General features: G+C 40.5%; 2 protein-coding genes across 3 annotated transcripts; both read left to right on the forward strand.

Annotated features, from left to right (window-relative positions):
• Window positions 1-7426: 7426 nt before the first annotated feature.
• LOC137707578 (heat shock protein 90-6, mitochondrial-like) lies at window positions 7427-13602 on the forward strand. The gene is made up of 20 exons (XM_068446476.1): window positions 7427-7662; window positions 8030-8215; window positions 8301-8374; window positions 8701-8826; window positions 8915-9008; window positions 9083-9166; window positions 9357-9500; window positions 9598-9711; window positions 9793-9852; window positions 9968-10042; window positions 10140-10244; window positions 10880-11020; window positions 11117-11209; window positions 11296-11373; window positions 11620-11874; window positions 11976-12078; window positions 12224-12398; window positions 12493-12598; window positions 12690-12779; window positions 13128-13602. Exons 1-20 carry the CDS (start codon window positions 7555-7557, stop codon window positions 13350-13352), a joined length of 2436 nt encoding a protein of 811 aa, XP_068302577.1. The 5' UTR covers window positions 7427-7554; the 3' UTR covers window positions 13353-13602.
• Window positions 13603-14493: 891 nt separating this feature from the next.
• Window positions 14494-17851, forward strand: LOC137707983 (OBERON-like protein). 2 transcript variants are annotated; one of them, XM_068446941.1, is made up of 3 exons: window positions 14494-14606; window positions 15676-16833; window positions 17081-17851. In XM_068446941.1, the coding sequence occupies exons 2-3, from the start codon at window positions 15699-15701 to the stop codon at window positions 17671-17673; spliced, it is 1728 nt and encodes a 575-aa protein (XP_068303042.1). In that variant the 5' UTR covers window positions 14494-14606; window positions 15676-15698; the 3' UTR covers window positions 17674-17851. The 2 variants fall into 2 exon arrangements, with proteins under 2 accessions (XP_068303042.1, XP_068303043.1); XM_068446942.1 differs by lacking the exon at window positions 14494-14606 and adding an exon at window positions 14643-14783.
• The last annotated feature ends 4182 nt before the right edge of the window (window positions 17852-22033 follow it).

A 22033-nucleotide genomic window follows, 5' to 3' on the forward strand; every position in this document is an offset into this window, starting at 1 on the left:
AATGGTACACAAATAAAAATTGAAAAACTAAAATACAATTTTAGAAAGTTTTTGTTGCTAGCTTTTGTTTCATACTTTCCGTCGTTTCTCCCTCCTCTAGTCCACCATCCTCCCTCCACTTTTCTTCATTCCTCATTTCCCCCATCTCTAACGAGAAAAGGTAAAAACTAAAAAAGAAAACCGGACATTGTTAGTTATATAAAACATTGTACAATGTCTTGTTGGCCAAACTTGAACCTCTAACTTTCATTTTTAAGCTACTAATAGGTAACACAACCCCATTTCACATCGATCCCTCACATTGCCGTCCAAGAAATCAATTACTATGAGAGGAAACGAGGGGAGGATTGAATACAACATCTATACACGAGAATTTCTCGTCCTCCACACCGGTACTGCTTACTCAAACGGGGGACTTAATTAATAGATTTGGTTCGGTTTGATTTGGTCCTATTTTTTTTTTTTTTTGTCCATCTCTAATAGGTAGGTATCGAACTTGAACTTATAGGAATGAATCCTAGAACTTTCACTAAACTTTTTTTTTTTTTTTTTTTTTTGGGAAACTAGAGATTCATTGCCACAAACTACAGATTTATTGCCAAGGCAAATATGCCAAGATTACACAGAGAGCTTACACCAAGGCAAACAACTAGCAATACACAACCAACCCAAGAGTGCAGGGAGCTACAAGAAAGACAGACACCGCACCAAGTGCAAAGGCGTCGCCCCTTACACTGCCAAAACTACTTAAGGTGGGCAAGGTAAGCCATCATTATTAAGGACATAAACCAAAGAAGATGGAGGTCGATTGACCCACGAAACATCGCACATCTCCTGAGATCTTGTCGACACTAACAAGTCCGCCACCTTATTGGCTGATCTTGGAGTCCAAGACCAGCGATAGTCTTGGAAGGAATCCCCAAGTTTTTTGACCTTCGCCAAAATGGGATAAGCCATCTAGCTATCATTCTCCAACGAGTCATTCAAGCATGAGATAGACTCGAGGGAATCAGATTCCATAATAACCCATATATGTCCCAAAGAGATGCCCAATTCGCATTCATGCAAGAGTGTCATGGCTTCGACCTAAGTAGCATACCGAGCCACGATTGACTGCCTTCGAGAAGCCAGAAACTTGCCTTCATCATCTCGCACTACAATCCCTACAAACCTCGAACCACTAGAAGCTACTTAGCTTGCATCCACATTGATTTTAATGAAAGGGGAGATCGCCGAGGACCATCTGGATACCTCAACAACACCACCAGAGATCGAGGTGGGATGATCCTCATTTATACGGTTCACCTCGAGAAAAGTGCCCACTGCATTTGAGATGGCAAGAATGACCTGTGACGATGGTTGAAAATGAGGTTGCATCTCGCTTTCCAAATATACTAACACGTGAAGGCTATATAAGAGAGCATCCAATCCTTATCCTGGTTAGCCCAACGATCCGAGTTGATAAGGGACTCTAGCCATTGCGCCCATGATGAAATGTCATCCCTATCAACCCTATAGTTTAGCACCCCTCCAAACCAAATTGCTTCCACCCATGGACATTTGAGGAAAAGATATTCCACAGATTCATCACCATTTTGGCAAATAGGGCATGTCGAGGAGTGGGACGATTTTCTCTTGAAAAAATTAACCATTGTGGCAAGGGCCCTATGTATTGTTTTCCACGTGAACTTTCGAAGTTTTGGAGAAGTGTTCAACTTCCAAATGACCTTCCATACTTGCTTTGAGGAGTACCTAGTGTAGGACAAGCGCTAACCCTCAAAGTAGTAAGCCCTCGAGTGTGCCCAATGGTACCCCGACTTCACAGTGTATCTTCCACGTTTGTCAAAGGGTCAGACATGCCTATCTCTTTTAGAAGTGTCACCAATCACAATATCGCGAATTGCGCTCATCTCCTCTGTTGATAAAAATGCCATTAGAAAGCCAATATCCCAGGATCTGGAATTTTGCACACATTAGCGACTCAACCCGGGTGTTTCTAGATACCGCCATTTCATCCCTCGAAATAAGATGTCCCACGGGAAAGGAAGGGATCCATTTATCAACCCATAAACACATGTCCCTTCCTCCCATGATTTGCCAGTATGCCCCCTTCAACAGAAGGTCCCGACCCACCAATAGGCTAAACCAAACCCACGACGCACGGCATCCTCTCTTGGCATCAAGAAACGAGCAGTGGGGAAAATATCTGGCCTTTAAAACTCTAGCCCATAGGGACATTGGGTCGTGGATGTGGCGCCAACACTGTTTTGCTAGAAGAGCATCCTTGAAGTCCTGGAAGTTCCTAAATGTCATGCCACCCTTGCTATTGGGTAGGCCAAGAATTTCCTTCGCCATCCAATGGATTTTCCTTTCCCCACATTTTTGTCCCCACCAAAACTCGGAAATAAAAGCATCCAACTTGTTACACACCACCGCGGGAAATTTGAATAAGTTCATCGGATAAGCCAGGATAGCTTGTACCACTGCCTTTATTATAACCTCATTTCCCGCCTGTGATAATGTGCTTCGTTTCCACCCTTGGATTTTCCCCATGATTCTACCTTTTACAGAGGCCAGCCCTTGTCTTTTTGAACAACCCAAATGGCGGGAACACCCAGATAGATGCCAGGATCACTGGTAGCATGCATTTAGATAATGTCCCCCCATTTCAACGGAGTCAGCCGAAGGAATGTTAGCACCGAAGAACACACTAGATTTCTGAATATTGACTTCTTGCTCAGATGCCCAACAGTACTCACCCAATAAATGTACTAGATTATTACAGTTCTTCATATCTGCCTTCAAAAAGTTCAGCGTATCATCGGCAAATAAGAGATGCGAGATTACCAGGCCATTAGGGTTCATCCTTACACCATCCAAATGTCTCATTTCCACCGCTGACTGAATCATCCGACACAGAACCTCTCTCACTAGAAGGAATAAATATAGGGATAAAGGGTCCCATGTCGTAGTCCTCGAGATTGAGCAAACTTATCCCTGGGTTGTCCATTAAGGATGACGACAAAGCTAACTGTGCCAACACAGCCCATTACAATCCTCTGCCACGTAGTACAAAACCCCATTGTCTCCATTACTGCATCTAGGAAGTTTCACTCCACCCGATCATAGGTTTTATGCATGTCAAGCTTGACGCCAAGTTCGAACTTACCTTTTGCTTTCCTAAGCTTGAGGAAATGGAAAAGCTCATATGCAATCTCAATGCTGTCATGTATCTATCTACCCGCCACAAAAGCGTTTTTCCTAGGAGAGATAAGGTTTGGCAAAATGGGCTTCAACCTGTTCAAAAGCACCTTTGATAGGAATTTTTAGGAGTAGTTGCATAGGCTAATTGGTCGGAATTACGAGACTGTCTCTGGGTTGTGTACTTTTGGAATCAACACAAGGTAGGTGGAATTGATCCAACTAGGGCAACTATTCCCAGACACCATAACCCACCAACTCATTAACTTCGACCATAATGTTCTCCCAAAATGTGTGATAAAATACACCTTGAAAATCGTCCGGTCCCGGGGCCTTAAGACCCCTCATTTAGTGTGCCGCAGCTTTGATATCCTCCATTGTGACCCTAGTTGTCAAAGACTCGTTCATATCAATAGTGACAGTCGGGGCAATGCAGTCCAAATTTGATCATCACTCCCTGTGCCCATAAGTTTTGAAAATGTTCATAAAGTGGTTTTCAATCAAGTTCCAAACGTTCCCCGAGCTCTCCTCCTAAGTTTCATTCTCATTGTTGATCCTCAACATTTTGTTCCTCATTCGCCTTTGTAGAGTAGATTGGTGGAAAAATTTGGTATTGGCGTCACTCTTCCAGAGCCAATTAACCCGGGATCTTTGTTGCCAAAAACTCTCCTCATGTTCCCGTAACTTACCAACCTTATTTGACAATTCCTTGATTTGTTCAACGTTTTCTCCCCACCTATGTTGCAGTTCATCCAATAAAGCAATGAGTTCTCCGATTTGTCTATCTCTCATTTCAAAGTCATTGCCAACAAGATTTAACCAACTCCCCGCAATCTTCCTCCTTGGCCCAAAATGCTTCAAACCAGAATTGTTTTCTTCCTCTTTTAGTGCCTGGCTCACATTGGATGATAATCCGGCAGTGGTAGGAGCCTATCACCATAGCATAGGTGGCAATGGTATTTGGCCACAACTCTTGCCATTGACAGTTGAGAAGACCCCTATCAATGCGTTCCTCAATAAGAACACCATTACGGGTACCTCTCCAAGTGAAAGCAAGCTCATTGAAGTCTAGATACATCAGCTCCGTGCAGTTCATAAAGTTTGCCAAATATCTTGGACAATTATAGAGCATCTGTGCACCCCCCCTCTCCCCGATTTCTCAAAATCCCAAATAAATTCATTAAAGTCCCTTCCACACATCCAGGGGATAGAAGAACGGGTAAATTGAGAATTCATCCACCCCCAAAAGTCTTATAGACCCCAATAAACCTCACCCAATTTTGCTCACCCACTTCTCTAACCCGTGCATCTATAATATTTTTTTAGGAATAAGTGACATCAACATCCAGTGAATCGTCCTACCATAAGCTTAACCCACTAGCTTTCCTGACCGGAGCAACATTGAAACCACCCAAAAAACCCATACGACACCATCAATTATATGATCTTTCATCTTAGTTTCAGAGAGGAAGATCATAGAGGGCCTATACTTTCTTATTAGACCATGTAGGGCTCGAACTACCGTTTTCGACCCAAGACCATGGTAGTTCCAAAAGAGGTGAGTCATGGTGAACTTGCGACTATTGAAAGCTAGCCGCCACTATCTCGGGAATATTTTCCCACTTTTCTCACCAAGAGTGAATTCCTTTCCATCTCTGAGACCTCTTCCATATAATTCCACATATCCTGGTATTCAATTGGGACTTCCTAGAGTTCCTCTTCTACATATATAGCTCTCTTCATCATTAAGCATCTTTCCTTGATACTCATTCTCCGAAGCCTCTCGGCAGCTTTTCCTTTTCTAACTTCACTACTCTCACCACTCTTGACCTTCTTTTGTGGGGTTGGAACACCTTATGGTCTTGTTAGTCAAGTCCCTATTTCGATTGGCATCTCATGGCCTCTAAGCAACTGAACTACTTTAACTCTCTGTCATGTGTCTCAACCCGAAAAGCCGAGGAGACTTCCAAGGTTATAAGCTGCTTCCTACCTGCACCAGTCTTCATGCTTAATTGTAGGAGCATTTGAACTGTTTTCAAGCCTGGATCATCCCCATGTGTTTGAGTATCAACCTCTTCTGGTAGTTCTTGAATCGTGACTGGTGGGTTGATCACTTACCTCGACTATACTCCAAGGATATGTGGATGAGTGAAGCTCGATGGCCTGTATCCCATAAGCACGTGGTGGGTTATTCTTGGAGTACCTCCAATCATAATCCATTATGCAAGATTGTTCCCCTCCCTAGCTCATTTGCTTTCCTATCTGTCTATTCTCTTCCTTCCTTTTATGGTAACCTAAACCTCTTCTGTTTGCATTAGGTCCAATGGGTTGGGTCATGTTCCCTCCTCACAACCTGCTTTGTTATTTCCACATTCCATTGTGAAGTGGACGTAGCCTCATCCCTCACAGTTCCAGCAAGTCTTCTCTCTCCGGCACCAAATGATATGGCTCTAAGCAAATCCACCACATAACGTATTGGCCCCGTTTTTTTCCATTCCCCTTAACCAATAGCCCTTCCATTATTCAGTTCGAATGAGCAATCATTATTTATATGCCCTATTCTCCCATACCGGTAACAAAAGTCTTGCAACTTCTCGTATTTGAATTCCACCCAAGTATCCATATTGTTCTCCCTTGGTAGCCAACAGCTTATGGTTAAAGGTTCAGACGTATTCACCATGACCCTTGCACGAAAGAAACCTTTCGCTTTGGAGGGATATTCGAACTCTATGAACTCCCCAATTTCGTTAGTGAAGTGTCTAACATTGGCTTTTGAGGTCAGAAATAACAGCACTCCCTTAATCTGGACCCAGAATGAGACCATTTCCACTTTTACTTCCTCTAGGGCAAGCTCTTGGGGCCACATTTTGACCGAAAAATTTTGTTTCATCACTGCTCAAGGAACCTGATTCAGAATTTTTGTGGTCGTACTCTCATCTTGGACAGTTATGATGAAGGTGTTGTCTCGAACCTATTTGACTTCAAACTCGCCCATCTCTTTCCAAGCGGACAGAAGGATAATCCTAACCCCCCATTTGTTTAAGGTTATGTTGACCAAAACTGCTCCCACTAACTTAATCCGATGTTCCATTGTCGACAAATCCATAGACTTTTCCAGATAGACCATCAGCTCATCTACCTCTGGTTGCACCATTTGTCTCTTGGAGTGACTCAATGCACAAATTGAATTTACAGATGTATATAACAAGCAAATTGTTGAAGATTTGCTGAGGTTTAGGTTTGGGAATATTGGTTTTTTTTTTTCCAACCAGATCTATTTTGTTGTTCTTGTGTTAAGTTCACAACAGCTACAAAGAGAATAAAGGGTTGAAGATACCTCTGTTTTGTTTAACTTGAAACCCTCCATCTTTTAATTTCCGACTCGCTGGTAGTTGCAACAGTCCTCTTTTCATTAATTGTCATAGGTTGTTGAGGGTAATTACTTTCTTCCTTTTCTCTGGAGCTGCTAGATCTTCTTGATATCTTGAGTGCCATCATCCCGATGCTAGAGTTAGGTGATAGAGTAAATTTCCCAAGACACCCGACTGCCCAATCCCACAAGCATCAAATCTGAAAAGATTCTTGTTGGTTGGAATTAGATGAGGGGAGTTGTGGCGCAAAGCAGAGAATAGGTATTGGTGGAGGGTTTCAACGAATTGGGATTTATGGTGATTTCACAGAATTGGGAATTGATGCGAATCGCAGGATTGAGCCCAAATGGTTGGGGTTAGCTAAGAAGGTTTGAATACGGTTGAGGGATCCACACACTACTCTCACAGAGGAGAGAAAGACCCTCACGACGGAGGAAGGCTCTCCGGATAAGAGAAGATTAGGAACAATTTTCACTAAACTTAAATACTAGTGATATGGGACTTTCTTATGTGCTACAGGGTACCGAGTACTCTACGTTTTAACTATTAATGTTTGTTTAAAAATATAAAATTTAAAATTTAACGATTAAAACATGCAAGTACCGCAAACTCTAGGGCACCCAAGAACTTCTGCTTGTGGCACAACAAAACGTTCTTAAAAGCAACGATCTGCAAACCCATGTACCTAAAAACACGACGGTATGCATACTCGGGGGTTTTTATTTTACTTTTGTTTTTAACGGAAAATCTTGGACCACAAATGATCGGCCCAAACTGATCTGCAAACCCAAGTACACGTACTCAAAGTTACCAAAATACCCCTTTCATCTCCAGAAGCTTCCCAAACCCCTCTCCAACTCTATCAGAAACCCCTACTAAAACCCTGACTCCTCTATCCAATCTCCAGCCCTCTCTCACTCACTCACAGTCATCACTCTTTCTCTCTCTCTCTCTCGGCCTTCATCTCTCCATCTCAACCAATATGCACAGGCTCCCACGACACTCCGTCTCCGCCATCCTGCGCCACGGCAGCGCACGTTATCGGAACTCGGCGGCTCCGATCTCCTGCGCTTCTACCCACTGCGGTTCAGTGCGTTCTTCCTAACTCCACGGATTAGTTCTCGCAATTCGAGAAAATGATTAATAAATTCTGAATTTTTATGAGTGATTGTGATCGAAAATGTTGCTTCTATAACTGGGTTATCTTTAATTTTGAACTTTAATTATAATATAGTTCTCAGTGAACCCTCACTTGTTGTGTTGATAATTTTAGTTTGAAGGTGCCTTTTTTTTCTTTCTTTTTTTTGTGTTCTGCTGCTGCCAATTTAATTGCGTTCAATCCAAAGGTTTTGGCGATTTGATAAAAACAATTTCTTGTTAAAGTTTTGAAGCAATTCAATTGAAGTTTTCTAATTTTGGATGTGTTAGCTTACGTCGATTATATAAAATTTGAGCAGGTGGGAGAGACTGATAGGCAAGTCAGATGGCACTCAGTGTTGGTCCCTGGGAAGTGTAACACTACCAATTCCGCAACTTTTAACTTGAAAATTGGCCTGTATTTCGGCAATCGGTATGAGTCCACTGCTGCAGCATCTGACGCATCGGCCGCACCACCTGCTGAGACATACGAGTATCAAGCTGAGGTACTGGCATGTGACCTTCGGGGATTTTTGAACTTTATTGCGAGGATTAATGGGTATTAAGTGTTGTTTTTCTTCATGGTGCCAGGTCAGTCGCCTCATGGACCTCATCGTTAACAGCTTGTACAGTAACAAGGAAGTTTTTCTTCGAGAGCTTATTAGGTATTCTTTTGCTAATTTGATGTTATGTAATATTGATCAATGGATATGCTTGTGTGTTGCTAATATTGCCACTTGTTTTCATTTGGGTTTACAACAACAACAACAACAAAGCCTTATCCCACTAAATGGGGTCGGCTATATGAATCCTAGAACAGTATTGCGCATTGTTTTGTGCCATTTCTTCTATTAGATCTAAGTAGTCAAAATCAAGACATTTGAGCTAACCCTAAAATGCCTTTGCATTCAAGAAATAGTTTTATGTTTGATTCTGGATGGTCATAAGTTGTTTAGCTTATGATATGCTGACAATATGTTCTTTTTTGCAGCAATGCAAGTGACGCATTGGACAAACTTCGTTTCCTCAGTGTCACACAGCCTGATCTTCTGAAGGGTGGAGGTGATCTAGATATCCATATCCAGTCTGATAAAGACAATGGGATCATCAATATCATGTAAGCTGTCTGCTTGTTTCTGTCTTTGCCTGTGCTTAATGATTCTTGTTCATCGTATCAACGGTGTGGTCTTTTCTTTTGTGTGCAGTGATTCTGGAATTGGTATGACTCGGGAAGAGCTTATTGACTGTCTGGGAACAATTGCACAAAGTGGGACATCAAAATTCTTGAAAGCATTGAAGGTATACTAAGTCTGATTTGAATTTAAGATCCTGCGATTGTATTATTTTATGTACTTACAAGTTTGTTTTATCAGGATAGTAAAGATGCTGGCAGTGATAACAATCTGATTGGTCAGTTTGGTGTTGGCTTTTACTCAGCATTCCTTGTTGCAGATCGGGTAAGTTCTTGACCAGAAAAACGACTTTTAGTTTGGTATCGGCTATAACGATGGGGTAGTCCTCCCATTCCCCAAGTTCCTTCTATGCTTTGCGGCCTCAACTTCCGTTTGGCTTTTTTTATTTTATTATAACCTTTCTTATAGAAATTTTTATACTGTATGATTGTTATGTATTTCCTATCGATTGCAGATTGTTGTCTCCACAAAGAGCCCAAAGTCTGACAAACAATATGCATGGCAAGGAGAGGTAAATGCTAGCTCTTATACAATTCAGGAGGAGACTGATCCCGAGAAGCTTATTCCCAGAGGAACCCGCATCACCTTGTATCTCAAGGTCAGTTAATAAAATTTTGCTTGCTTTGTGATTTCTTAAACCTTTTTGTACTAGGCTGATCTCGAAGCTAATTCTTCGTCCGACTACATACTTTCAGCGCGATGACAAAGGTTTTGCTCATCCAGAACGCATTGAAAAACTTGTGAAAAACTATTCACAATTTGTTTCCTTTCCTATATACACTTGGAAGGAAAAAGGATTCACTAAAGAGGTAAGGGTTCTTCTCTATTGTACTTTTGTCATAGGTTTTGTAAGTGATATTCTCTGGGAACTATTGAGACTTTCAATTCAGGTTGAGATAGATGAAGATCCAGCTGAATCCAAAACAGATGAACAAGATGAGAAAACCGAGGTATCTCTCTCATCCAGTATCTTGATCAATCTTGGACTAATGTATTCTGCATAGTAGGAGATTCAGTGAAAATTCCTATTCATGACTGGTGCGACGAATGAATTAACTTTCACAGAAAAAGAAGAAAACGAAGACTGTTGTTGAGAAATACTGGGATTGGGATCTCACTAATGAGAAACAACCAATATGGGTGAGCCTCATCTGTTTCCTTTTCAGATGTTTACTTTGCCTTTTGTGGTAGCAACTTATTAGGAAAACTCATACGTCATCTTATTTGATGTGTACAGCTTCGCAATCCTAAGGAAGTCAATACAGAGGATTACAATGAGTTCTACAAGAAAACTTTCAATGAATACTTGGATCCACTAGCATCTTCGCACTTCACAACAGAGGTATTTGTTGAGAATTAGTCCCACATTGATGGGAGGAGGAACTTTGCATGGGCTTATAAGAGGTTGGGCTACTCACCATATAGCCAATTGGTTTTATGGTGAAACCTCAACTTTCTTCATGGCATTAGAGCCAGGTTGTCCCACATGTAAGGCCAAACGGCCACACGTGCTCCACGTCTCCCCGTTATGTTGTCCATGTGTTATGCTTGAAAATTCGCCACACATGAGAGGGTGTGTTGAGAATGAGTCCCACATTGATGGGAAGAGGGACCTTACATGGGCTTATAAGAGGATGGGCTACTTCCCATATAACTAATTGGTTTTATGGTGGAACCTCGACTTCTTTCAGTATTAACAACTATTACTCCCTCGTTAAAAAAAAAAAGTTTCTCAACAAATGTTTTTTTGAACTTATTTTAACGTAAATGCTGCATATTTCTGTATCATCACATGATTTGTGCTTCTTGAGTTGGGTAAAACTTAAGTAGAATTGACGATTAAAGAAGTTCCTTAACAATGGCTATTTTGACAGCATTAGTTCCCTGAAGTTAGGATAAAATGTGTAATTGTTTGATTATGTACTCTTAATTTCATTTTTCTTTTGCTTTTAAGCTGAAAGAGGTTTCTATTTGCAGGGTGAAGTAGAGTTCAGGTCTATTCTATATGTCCCAGCTGTTCCTCCCATGGGGAAGGATGACATAGTCAATCCCAAGACAAAAAATATAAGGCTTTATGTGAAACGGGTGTTCATTTCAGATGACTTTGATGGAGAACTGGTAAACAACACAAAAGATGTTTTTTCAACACAGTAATGCATCGTTCTCTTAAATGTTGCTTATTGGTTCTAATTGTTTTTGCATTGGCCCGAGCAGTTCCCACGATATTTAAGCTTCATCAAAGGTGTTGTGGACTCGAATGATCTTCCACTCAATGTCTCACGTGAAATACTTCAGGAGAGTCGTATTGTGAGTACATCCACCTCACTATCTTTTTAACCTTTAGGTCTAGTTAGTTTGTTAAACAAACTACTGTTTCTGTGATGTACTTGTAGGTACGGATTATGAGGAAGCGCTTGGTTCGTAAGGCCTTTGACATGATCCTTGGAATATCCATGAGCCAGAACAGAGAAGTATGTTTTTTGTTGCGTTTTCTTATCATTATTTTGTTTATTTTTTTACATTCTTGTAGAAATATGGTTCAAATTTCAGCATCTTGGCAATTATCACTTCTTGCATGTCTCCTTTTTCGTTCCTTAGCTGTAGATATGAGTCATATGACTGAATCCTGATCATTGCCAGGCCATCTGCTACTAGGGCGTAGAGAATGATATCTTCGCTTAATGTTCTTTAAACACACTTATTTTTGTTTGTTGCAGGATTATGAAAAGTTCTGGGAAAATTTTGGCAAACACTTGAAACTGGGTTGCATTGAAGATCGTGAAAATCATAAGCGTATTGCTCCATTGCTTAGATTTTTCTCTTCCCAGAGTGAGGATGTGATGATCAGCTTGGATGAATATCTTGAAAACATGAAACCTGAGCAGAAGGATATCTATTACATTGCTTCAGACAGTGTGACAAGTGCCAGGAATACACCATTCCTGGAGAAACTTCTTGAGAAGGACTTCGAAGTATGTATTCTCTCAATTAACTTGACGCTAATATATGATTATATTCATTTTCGTTCTGTTTTATGTATCCATGCATGATTTATGTTGTTCTATTGCTGTAGGTGTTGTACTTAGTTGATCCCATTGATGAGGTTGCCATCCAGAACCTTAAATCATACAAGGAGAAGAATTTCATTGATATTAGCAAGGAAGACCTAGATCTAGGTTGGTTCATTGGAGCCTTATAAGTTGAACATTTCTGTTCTGCTATGGATGGGTGGTTACTAATGTTCTTGCTTTTTTGATTTTATGCGTCCTTTGCTAGGGATGTAGCTGACAAATCTGATTTGTGTGAGTGACATTTTTGCAGGGGATAGGAATGAGGAAAAAGAAAAGGAGATTAAGCAGGAATATAGCCAAACATGTGATTGGATTAAGAAGCGTTTGGGCGACAAGGTTGCCAGTGTTCAAATTTCAAACCGTCTTAGCTCGTCACCCTGTGTTCTTGTGTCGGGGAAGTTTGGCTGGTCTGCCAACATGGAGAGGTAAGAGGCTTCTGAATTGCTATTTATAACTTTTAGATATTCATGTGTTAGAACCTGAATGTTATCCTCTAAACTTTTGATTGGAACTTTCCAGGTTGATGAAGGCACAAACTGTCGGTGATACCTCTAGCCTGGAGTATATGAGAGGCAGGAGAGTGTTTGAGATTAATCCCGAGCACCCGATCATTAAAAACTTAAATGTATGTTCGCACAAAGAAAGTGCCAGTTCCCATCATTTGAATACTTGACGGTTTTAGCAAGTTTGACAACACTTTTAACCCTGGTTTGTAGGCTGCAAGCAAGATCAACCCGGATGATGAGGATGCTATTAGAGCTATTGATCTTCTGTACGACACAGCATTGGTGTCAAGCGGTTTTACTGTGAGTATTCGTACTTGCTCTCTTTTTATAACTGCTCTCCAATATTAGTTGGGTTGAAACACAAAAATGCCACGCAACACTATTACCCTCTAGGATTTTTGTAGCCAATACTCGAAGATGTTTGACTTGCATGTTTGTTTGATGATGTTTGTGAGCGCCTAATGCTTTCACCTTGTAGGAATTATAAGGGGTCCAATATTTGTTGGGTTAAGACACAAAAATGCTACACACAACTATTACCCTCTAGGAATTTATTGTAGCCAACACCCGAAAATGTTGATTTACATGCTTGTTTGAAGATGTCTGTGAGCATCTAACGCGTTCACCTTGCACGTCTTGTGAATGTAGCCTGATAATCCAGCAGAGCTGGGTGGAAAGATATACAAGATGATGAGTCTGGCGCTCTCTGGGAAATGGTCCACACCTGCTGCTGAAATTCAGCAGACCGAACCCCAACAACACAACCCCGAGATACTCGAGGCCGAGGTTCGGCAACCAGGACCCCAACACAACCACCCCGAGACGCTAGAGGACGAGGTGGTTGAGCCTGTTGAAGCCGGCAGTCAGAAATGAGGGGCACAAAGCAATTTTCCCTTTGCTCTTTTTTCTCAAAATTCATTGGTGTAGGGTCTCATAAAATGCAGGACATAACTGTTAGGATATAATATTTGATGGAGCTATTGGCAAGAACTAAAGGAGCATAAAGCAATTTTCTATTTTTCTTACAAATATCAGTTGTAGGCTTCGGTGGCAGTGTTGATATATGGACGTAGGCTGTTTGCCTCAACTCTTAATTATGGGATTATTAATGATTTTGTGATTATTCCTCTTTTTAGTTCATTTTATTTTTTAAGCATAATCAAATCGGATGTTTACCATTAAGAAACTTTATTGAAGTTGTTATTGGCACTTTGAAAAGTTATTCTGCATTTCTTCTTTGTAGAAACGCCAACGAGAATTTGTACATGACGAAGTGCAATTGTTATCATTTGTCGAAATAAAATCACCTCTCAAAAATAGGTTAAATACAAAGTAAATAATTGGCAAGAGATCATGTGTTTTAAATTCAGTTTGTAGTTTCTCTACCAGTTAGTGGAAAACAAGGGCAAAGACAACAAAATTGCCCTCAAGTCCTAATAAACACACCTCCAACAATCCAAATAAGCAAGGGCAAGTGGTGGACCAACCATTGCCGGCCCAAGTGCGCAGCCATCTCAAGCCTGGCTTATTGCCTTCAGGCAAGTTGATGTCAGCGTCCCTTTTTATTTTTTTGTGTCAAGCGCATGTAACGTGCGTGCGACTAAGAGAGAGTGGCTAACGAAATTGCAACAGTGGGCTCTGCTGCATCAGTTCAGTCAGATTTTTCCAATGATAAAAACATGTTATTTCATTTAAAGCCGTTGAGTTTCCAACGGCCAGATGATGAGGACTGTATAAACTTACTAATTAACGCTGGAGTAGAAGTGATTGATTCGTAGTTAGATTGACTAAGATATGGAAAAGGAAAAGCTTCTAGAGCACGTTACATTTATTTTTTTTTTGTTAAAAATCTGTATATTATTCTACATAGGATATGTACGCAAGTCAAGTGGCCCAACTTTCTGAAATGACCATTTTAACCTCGCTATTACACGTGGCGCGAGGCAAGCGATTCCAAACGTTTGAAACTTGGAAAGTCTTGACGTCTGGGTAAAAATCTGCATTGGCGTGCCAAGGGCAAAATGGGAAAACAATCCCTTGGTAGAGAGATGAATAAAACTTCCCCAAATCTTTCTTTCCGCGTCTGGTCTCTACTGAGCAGCTGAATCTTCTCTCGGCCTTCTTCTGGTAAGCGCTCTCTCCCCTTCTCTCTCTCTCTCTCTCTCTCTCTCTCTCTCTCTCTCTCTCTCTGTGTCTTCTGTTTGGTTGCCGAGAAAATACGGTGGAAAATGAAAGGAAATTCTCTTAGTTTCATTTGCTGCTCTTGATCTAGTAATTTAGCAAAACCCCCAGCACTGAAACAAGGCAAGTACTCGATTTGGGATCGGTTCAGTGACCTTTGAAATTTACTCTTTGTTGCTGTAATTCTCTCTCTGTGCTGTGTGAGTCGTGGATTGGTGTCAAATTAATCACCAGGAGAAGCAGATTCGATGGAAAAGGAGGGTTTTTTGTTTTTTTTCCTTCTGTGAAAAGTAAATAAATTTGGGGCTTTCTATTGTGTGGAAATTGGTAAAGGTCTGCCTTTTTTGTTGTGTGTTTGTGAAATGTTCTTGTGGCTTGAACATTATTTCGTTTCGAAAAATTGGGAATTGGAGACTTTTTGACAATAGTCTTGCTTGACGGTTGAAATTAGTTTAAGACTGTTAATGTTATGGACAGAGGAAAGCTTGATTGGCAGTATTACTTTGTTCAATTTCAGTAAAAATTAGTTATTTTGTGATGAATACTTCTTCGGAATCATTTGTTGTGAATTTTCTTTGCCTCGATATTAGCTGAATAAGAATAGTAATTGTAATTATAATCTCTCGTGAGAATTTTTTAGTATTAGTATCTGCGTTCAATCGATGCTGTAGAAACTAGATGATATGCTTCTCGTAGCATCTTGCCTAATCACAATAAGCCAATTGAGTTTCATGTAATTGAAAATGCTCCTAATCTTCTTACCGATATTTGCAATTGTTTATGTGTGCATGCACGTGTTTTCTTTTGGCGGTGCTGAATGGGTGCTGAATGGGTGTTGTAACAAGTTCGTTTTGAAGAAATTTAACCTCACTATTTGGTTGTTATGGAGGATACTTCTTTGTTCCTGCACATTACTCTTGTCAGATATCAGAATATGCGTTCGTCATTATAGCTTTCTAAAGATTTCAAGTTTTATGGTACTGAATACTGATAGGTGATACTTCTTTTGCCGCAGTTGCAGATAAAGGGAACTGGTGGATGGGTACATCATCTGGTTCCAATATTCACCAACAGCCTTCATCAAGAATGCTTCCTCCACGTCAGCAACCACGAGCAGGGGGATTACAAACTTCACTGTCCCTTGTCTCTTCAGATCCTCGGCTGTCCCCAGAAGAACCCAGATCAAATTCTGATCACAGACGCGAGTCCCCTACCGAGAGTGCCAGTTCTCGAGAAACCTGGCCTACTGCTGATGTCATAATGGCAAAGAAGATGGAGAATGGGAAAGCAGAAAATGATTGCCCTGAACAATCAGTCATTCGCCGTCTTTCCAGTGCTGATAAGATATCTCTTCGAGAAATAGCTGGAGAGCGAGTTGATATAATCGCTGAAAAGATGCATCACCTACCCGACGAGTTTCAAGAAGAATTGAAGAACAACCTCCGAGTCATCCTCGATGGGAATGGAGGTTCACAGCAGCGAGAGGAATTTTTTATTTTGCAGAAGCTTGTTCAGAGTAGAGCGGACTTAATAGCTAAGACATTGATTAGAGCACACAGAGTGCAGCTTGAAATCCTTGTTGCAATAAATACCGGGATTCTGGCATTTTTGCATCCAAATATCAGTCTTTCTCAAACTTCCTTAATTGAAGTTTTCGTGTACAAGAGATGCAGGAATATAGCATGCCAAAACCAGATTCCTGCTGATGATTGTACCTGTGAGATATGCACGAAAAGGAATGGTTTCTGCAATCTTTGCATGTGTGTAATCTGTAACAAGTTCGACTTTGAAGTTAACACTTGCCGCTGGGTTGGTTGTGATTTGTGTTCGCATTGGACTCACACTGACTGTGCGATTCGTGATGGACTAATAAGCATGGGACCCTCCGGTAAGAGTGGAGCAGGGCCATCCGAAATGCTTTTCAGGTGTCGAGCTTGCAATCGAACATCTGAGCTATTGGGCTGGGTCAAAGATGTTTTTCAACACTGCGCTCCTGCCTGGGACCGGGAAGCTCTGACAAGGGAGCTTGACTTTGTTAGTAGGATTTTTCGTGGAAGTGAAGACCCCCGAGGGCAAAAACTCTTTTGGAAGTGTGAGGAGCTCAAAGAAAAAATAAAAAGTGGACTTGCAGAGTCGACAGCAGCCTGCAGAGCAATATTGATGTTTTTCCAAGGTACGTAATTTTTTTAAGCGTTTTATTTTCCTTTCCGCGTGGTGTCAGATTCAGTTTGCTTCTTAGGGAAGAAGATGTATTATGGTACTGTCAAGTCTTATGGAATAGGATTCCACTCCAACTATAGGACAAATATTTTTTGAATTGTGGGTTTTGTTGCAGTATTTGCGTACTGTAGTGTGTTGTCGTACTTTTATTTTTATCTTTAATCTATTTTGTCCTGATTTGAAGTATTTTCTTGATGAAGAGCTTGAGGGAGATTCTCCAAAGAGTCTGGAAAACGGGGAAAGTGGACGGCTAATAGCACCACAGGAGGCTTGTAATCGAATCGCTGAAGTGGTGCAGGAGGCCATAAGGAAGATGGAAATGGTGGCAGATGAGAAGATGAGAATGTATAAGAAATCCCGAATGGCTGTTGATGCTTGTGACAGGGAACTCCAGGACAAAGCCAGGGAAGTCCAAGAGCTAAAGCTTGAGAGGCAAACAAAGAAGAATCAAATTGACGAGCTGGAGAAAATTGTGAGGCTCAAACATGCAGAGGCTGATATGTTCCAACTCAAGGCCAATGAGGCAAAACGAGAGGCTGACAGGCTCCAGAGGATCGCTCTTGCCAAGTCAGATAAATCAGAGGAAGAATATGCCAACAGTTACTTAAAACAACGGTTGAGTGAAGCCGAGGCAGAAAAGCAGTACCTTTTTGAGAAGATTAAACTGCAAGAGAGTTCGCGAGCATCCCAGAACGGTGGCGGCGGCAGTGGTGACCCTTCTCAGTTGCTTATGTACTCGAAAATGCATGATATGATGCCAAACGAACGCCATCCTTTCAGAAAAAAACCCTGAGGAACGATTTCTAGTATGTACTGTATTATTTTAACTTCAACGGTAGTAATTTACTTTCTTTAGTGAACTAGTTTGAACGCGGTGACTCTCTTGTTTAATTTGACATGTGTGCCCTGAGGGCATTTTTACTGCATCTATATATTTGTGAAGGTTGATAGTTAAAGCAATTTGTTATATACTCGCATGTCTCAGTGGTTGTTTTGGAGCTGATTTATTTGATGCATATCTTTCTGTTGTTAGAGAAAATCAGACAGTAAACAGAATGAGGTCCTTTATTGTTTTCTTCGTTGCATTGTTTACCTCATGAAGTGGACAGAAGTTAAAACTCCGTCGACCATTTATCTGAACATGACTGAACTTGCTACAAGTGTACTCGTAGCTGAGTGCGGTGACTCTTCTTTAGGTTGGTGGCCAGAGAGGCGTTATTTTCTTTCGGTAAACCATGAAACCGGGAGAACGGAGATTGATGTGCAGGGTTACCGGAATGACCATGAAAGTTGTGGAACGCCATAGCCGTGGTAATACCATGACACCTACTTGTAGAGCTTACAGAGACATTTGGAGTGAAAATATTGGCGTTGTTTAAGAAGAGAGGCCTGATCTTCTCGACTTGGTGATGCTGATGATCTTGCTGGGGCTGTTTGAGGGAACCAGAGTTCCATTCGGAAAACGCAGCAGATGCCTGAATTCTAGTGCAGTCGGTATTAAATGGCTGAGGATGAACTCTAGACGCAGCAGATGCTTTTATTTACGATCTTAAGGAGGATAACAAATCCATGGTAAGACCGAGTTCTCATGTCCGCCATGGCGCCTGCAGATCGGTTTGGTTGATCGGATTTGCAGGCTTAGAATCTCCAACTGCAAATAGTAGAAAGATGCAGAACCAGAAAGCCACTAGTACAACTTTGAGTGTATTTTAAGCTGCTGAAGTACAGGGATTGTATTATTTGTTTATATTTATATTGGATAGAAGATAAATGAGATAAGGAAATCGAACTCGAGACCTCGAGTGCAGTGATGATATTTCTCTAGGCTGCTGATGCAGAGGGGTGGTATTAAATTTATAACTTGGTTTGCATTTCATGCTTTCTGAACCAGCAACCAAAGATGGATTGGTGAATGTTTGGGTACATGCTTTTTGTTTTGGGGTTTTAGTTGGAAGGTATTTTATGCATGGGCGTGTAGTATATCTCCATTTTTTTCTTTTCCTTAAATTGTTTTTCACTATTCTCTCTATTTATTGTGCCCAACAGCTTTCGAAAAAATGTTTGTATTATTAATTACATGGTGAGTACCGCCTAAAAATGTTGCACAAATACCTGTCCAGTCTTTAATTACGGGGAATAACTTAATTGCGGAGACATGTATTTTTTGTTCTATGATTGATTGACATGTTTACTTACAAGGAATGAGACTATAAAGTATAAATTCTCTATTTACACACGCAAAAAATAAAGGAAAATATTCTAAAATGAAACAATTTCTTAATCTTGGGACAGAAATAGGATAAACCAGTCATGCACAAGTCATGCACACCATGCACAAAACCGAAATTACTAAAATACTCACATATAAATGAGTTATTCCTCACTTTCTCTCCTTCCTCTCTCTTTTCTTACTTTCTCTCTCTCTACTCTCTCTCCCTTCCTCGGATCTCTAAGCTCCGATTTCGAAGAAATGGAAGTCCAAAGAAAGGCGAGAAGAGTGAGCTGGGCTTTGGGTTCGCCTCATACCTCTGGTTTCGAACAAAGGGATGTGAGAGAGAGGTGAGAAGAGTGACCTGGGTTTTGTACCATATTTTCTGTTTTGGTCAATAAGTTCCATTTTTTCTGGCAATTGAAGCTTCGGCGTGCATAGTAAGGTAGGGTGTTTAGTTCAAGGTTTCTTCATCAATGATTTATGGAATAAATGGGTTGTTTGTAAGATGAATTAATACTTAGAAGTTAAATTAGGGTTTGTGTTTCATGTTGGGGCGTAAGGGTTGTGGAATAAATTTCAAGTTTTGACATGTTACAAGCCTACAAGATTGGGATGGAACAATTTTTTATTCAAGTGTTCAATTGCAGAAATTTGTGAAAATTTTTCCTTGGTGTGCATGACTACATCTTAATATGAGAAGCGAGAATGTTCACTAGTTATGATGAACGTATGTTGTGCCTCAGAATTTAGTAAGTATGACCATAACCTAGTTGGTCTCTATCGCATCCTAGACCGGCTCTGTTGTAGCATGATATTGTCCGTTTTATGCCACGCCCTCACGATTTTGTTTTGGGAACTCACACAAGAACTTCCCAGTAGGTCAAATCCTAGGATTGCTCTTGCCCGAACTCGCTTAACTTCGGAGTTCCGATGGAATCCGAAGCCAGTGAGTCCCCAAAAGGTCTCGTGCTATATGGAGGTGGGCATGTACATATAAGGCACATCACCTCCTCTCCGTTGGTCAATGTGGGATGTTACAATCCTGCAAAAAACAAAATTAAGAAAAAACGTAGATGACGTTAAGGGTCATGCGTGTCGGTGAAATAACGACAACAAGTATCATATTTTTCGCGTGCACGGTTAAGAGGTGGTTGATATATGTAACAAGACTTTTCAAACTATCATTGTAACCTTATATACATAACAATTATGTTTTAAGTGTATCCACTATACCAATATGTTGCAGTTAAAGTTTCTTTCGTTATGTGCATATCATGTGTATGTACTGTGCATATTATGTGCATGTGGTGTGCATTTAGTTTATTATGTGTAGATAGTGCGTATTTACATCTTTGATACTCTTCGCATTAATGTAGTTTACTACTTTTCCTTTGATTCAAAAGCAGGCCCTACAAATACAAAAAAAACGAACGAGTTCGTGAAACAATTTCCTTTGATTCAGTTGGGTTCTTTCGTGCCCATTCAAACTGCAATTTTTTCAAATCCTTGAAATATTTGAACCAAATTCAAATTAATGAATCTTCAATTCTTCGTATAAAGTCTAGGATCATTTATTTGATTGTAGCATTTTTCTGATTTCGAAGAGAAAGCTGTGAGTTATGAGTTTTTTTTTTTTTTTTTTTTGGTTGAGCTCAGATATGTGAGCATAACATGTGCATGTCCTGTGCATGTCGTGTACATACAATGTATGAGCGAGATTAAACGAAGAGAGTGAATGAGTACAGGAAACAATTTCGTCCATATCCTTCTCTCTTCCTTCTTTCCACTCTGATTTCTCTCTTTTCCCTCAAATGTATCTCTTCTCCAAAAGGCAACTAACCTTTAATACGTTTTTTCATTTAATTGTAGCAAAATCAAAGTTGAAGGATTTGGGTCTCCTCCAAGAAACACCAAACCAATCACTTCAACTCTAAGAATCCATCAATCAAAAAGCAAAATTAAGCAAAACCAGTTCACAAAACCTACAAATGAAAAGGTAAAAATCGAAGAAGATGAGTGGGTTAGAGATAGAGCTCTTGTGCATATTCGAAATGTAGAGAGATGAGAGAGAGAAAGAGAGAGAGAGCTTGGATGAAGATGATGGTGTGGGTTAGAGATAGAGCTCTTGTGCATATTCGAAATGTAGAGAGATGAGAGAGAGAAAGAGAGAGAGAGCTTGGATGAAGATGATGGGTGGGTTAGAGAGAGCTCTTGGATGAAGAAGATGGGTGGGTTAGGATTCTTTAAACTAGAATTTCTCTCTACTCTATGTTTCTCCCTCTACAAAATGAGAAATGAGAGCTGGAATTTTTGGATAACCTATTTATATGAGAGGACAATTTGGTCATTTCAAAGTGTAGGAAAAATCTTATTTCTGTCCGATTGTTATGCATGGGGTGTGCATGATGTGTGCATATTTAAAATGTCCTATTTCCGTCCCAAAATTAAATAAGTAAGTGGTGTCTGGTGTTAAAAATGTGTCTTCCATTCCCAGTTTTAACAAAGTATTGTCACCAAAAAGCGATATGTTATCCAATACTTGAACAATTTATGAATAAATAATAAGTGGGGGACTGCCATAATGGCTAGGGCTAGACCTGTAAAAAGGACCGAGGCCCAATGGGCCGGAATAAAAATCAAGCATAGCCCTATTTGTGGGCTATGGGCCTCCCAGTCTTAGGACCGAGATTTATCTAGCCCGATTTAAAATGGGTAAGTTTTGGAGGTTTGGGCCATTCATTTTAGGCCCTGAGTCGAGTTTAGGTCTGGCCCTTAAGCCCAGTTCTTAGGCCCGGCTTGATATGAATGTAATTTAAAATACTTTTGAATTTTCTTTAATATAATTAAATTTTTTTCAATACTTAAATAAACTATCGAGACTCGAGCTGACGAAACCATTCAACTAGATAAAAACGGGGCTAAAAAGAGAAAAAATGATATT

The sequence above is a fragment of the Pyrus communis genome, chromosome 11, assembly GCF_963583255.1.
Source record: "Pyrus communis chromosome 11, drPyrComm1.1, whole genome shotgun sequence".
NCBI classification, from domain to species: Eukaryota; Viridiplantae; Streptophyta; class Magnoliopsida; order Rosales; family Rosaceae; genus Pyrus; species Pyrus communis.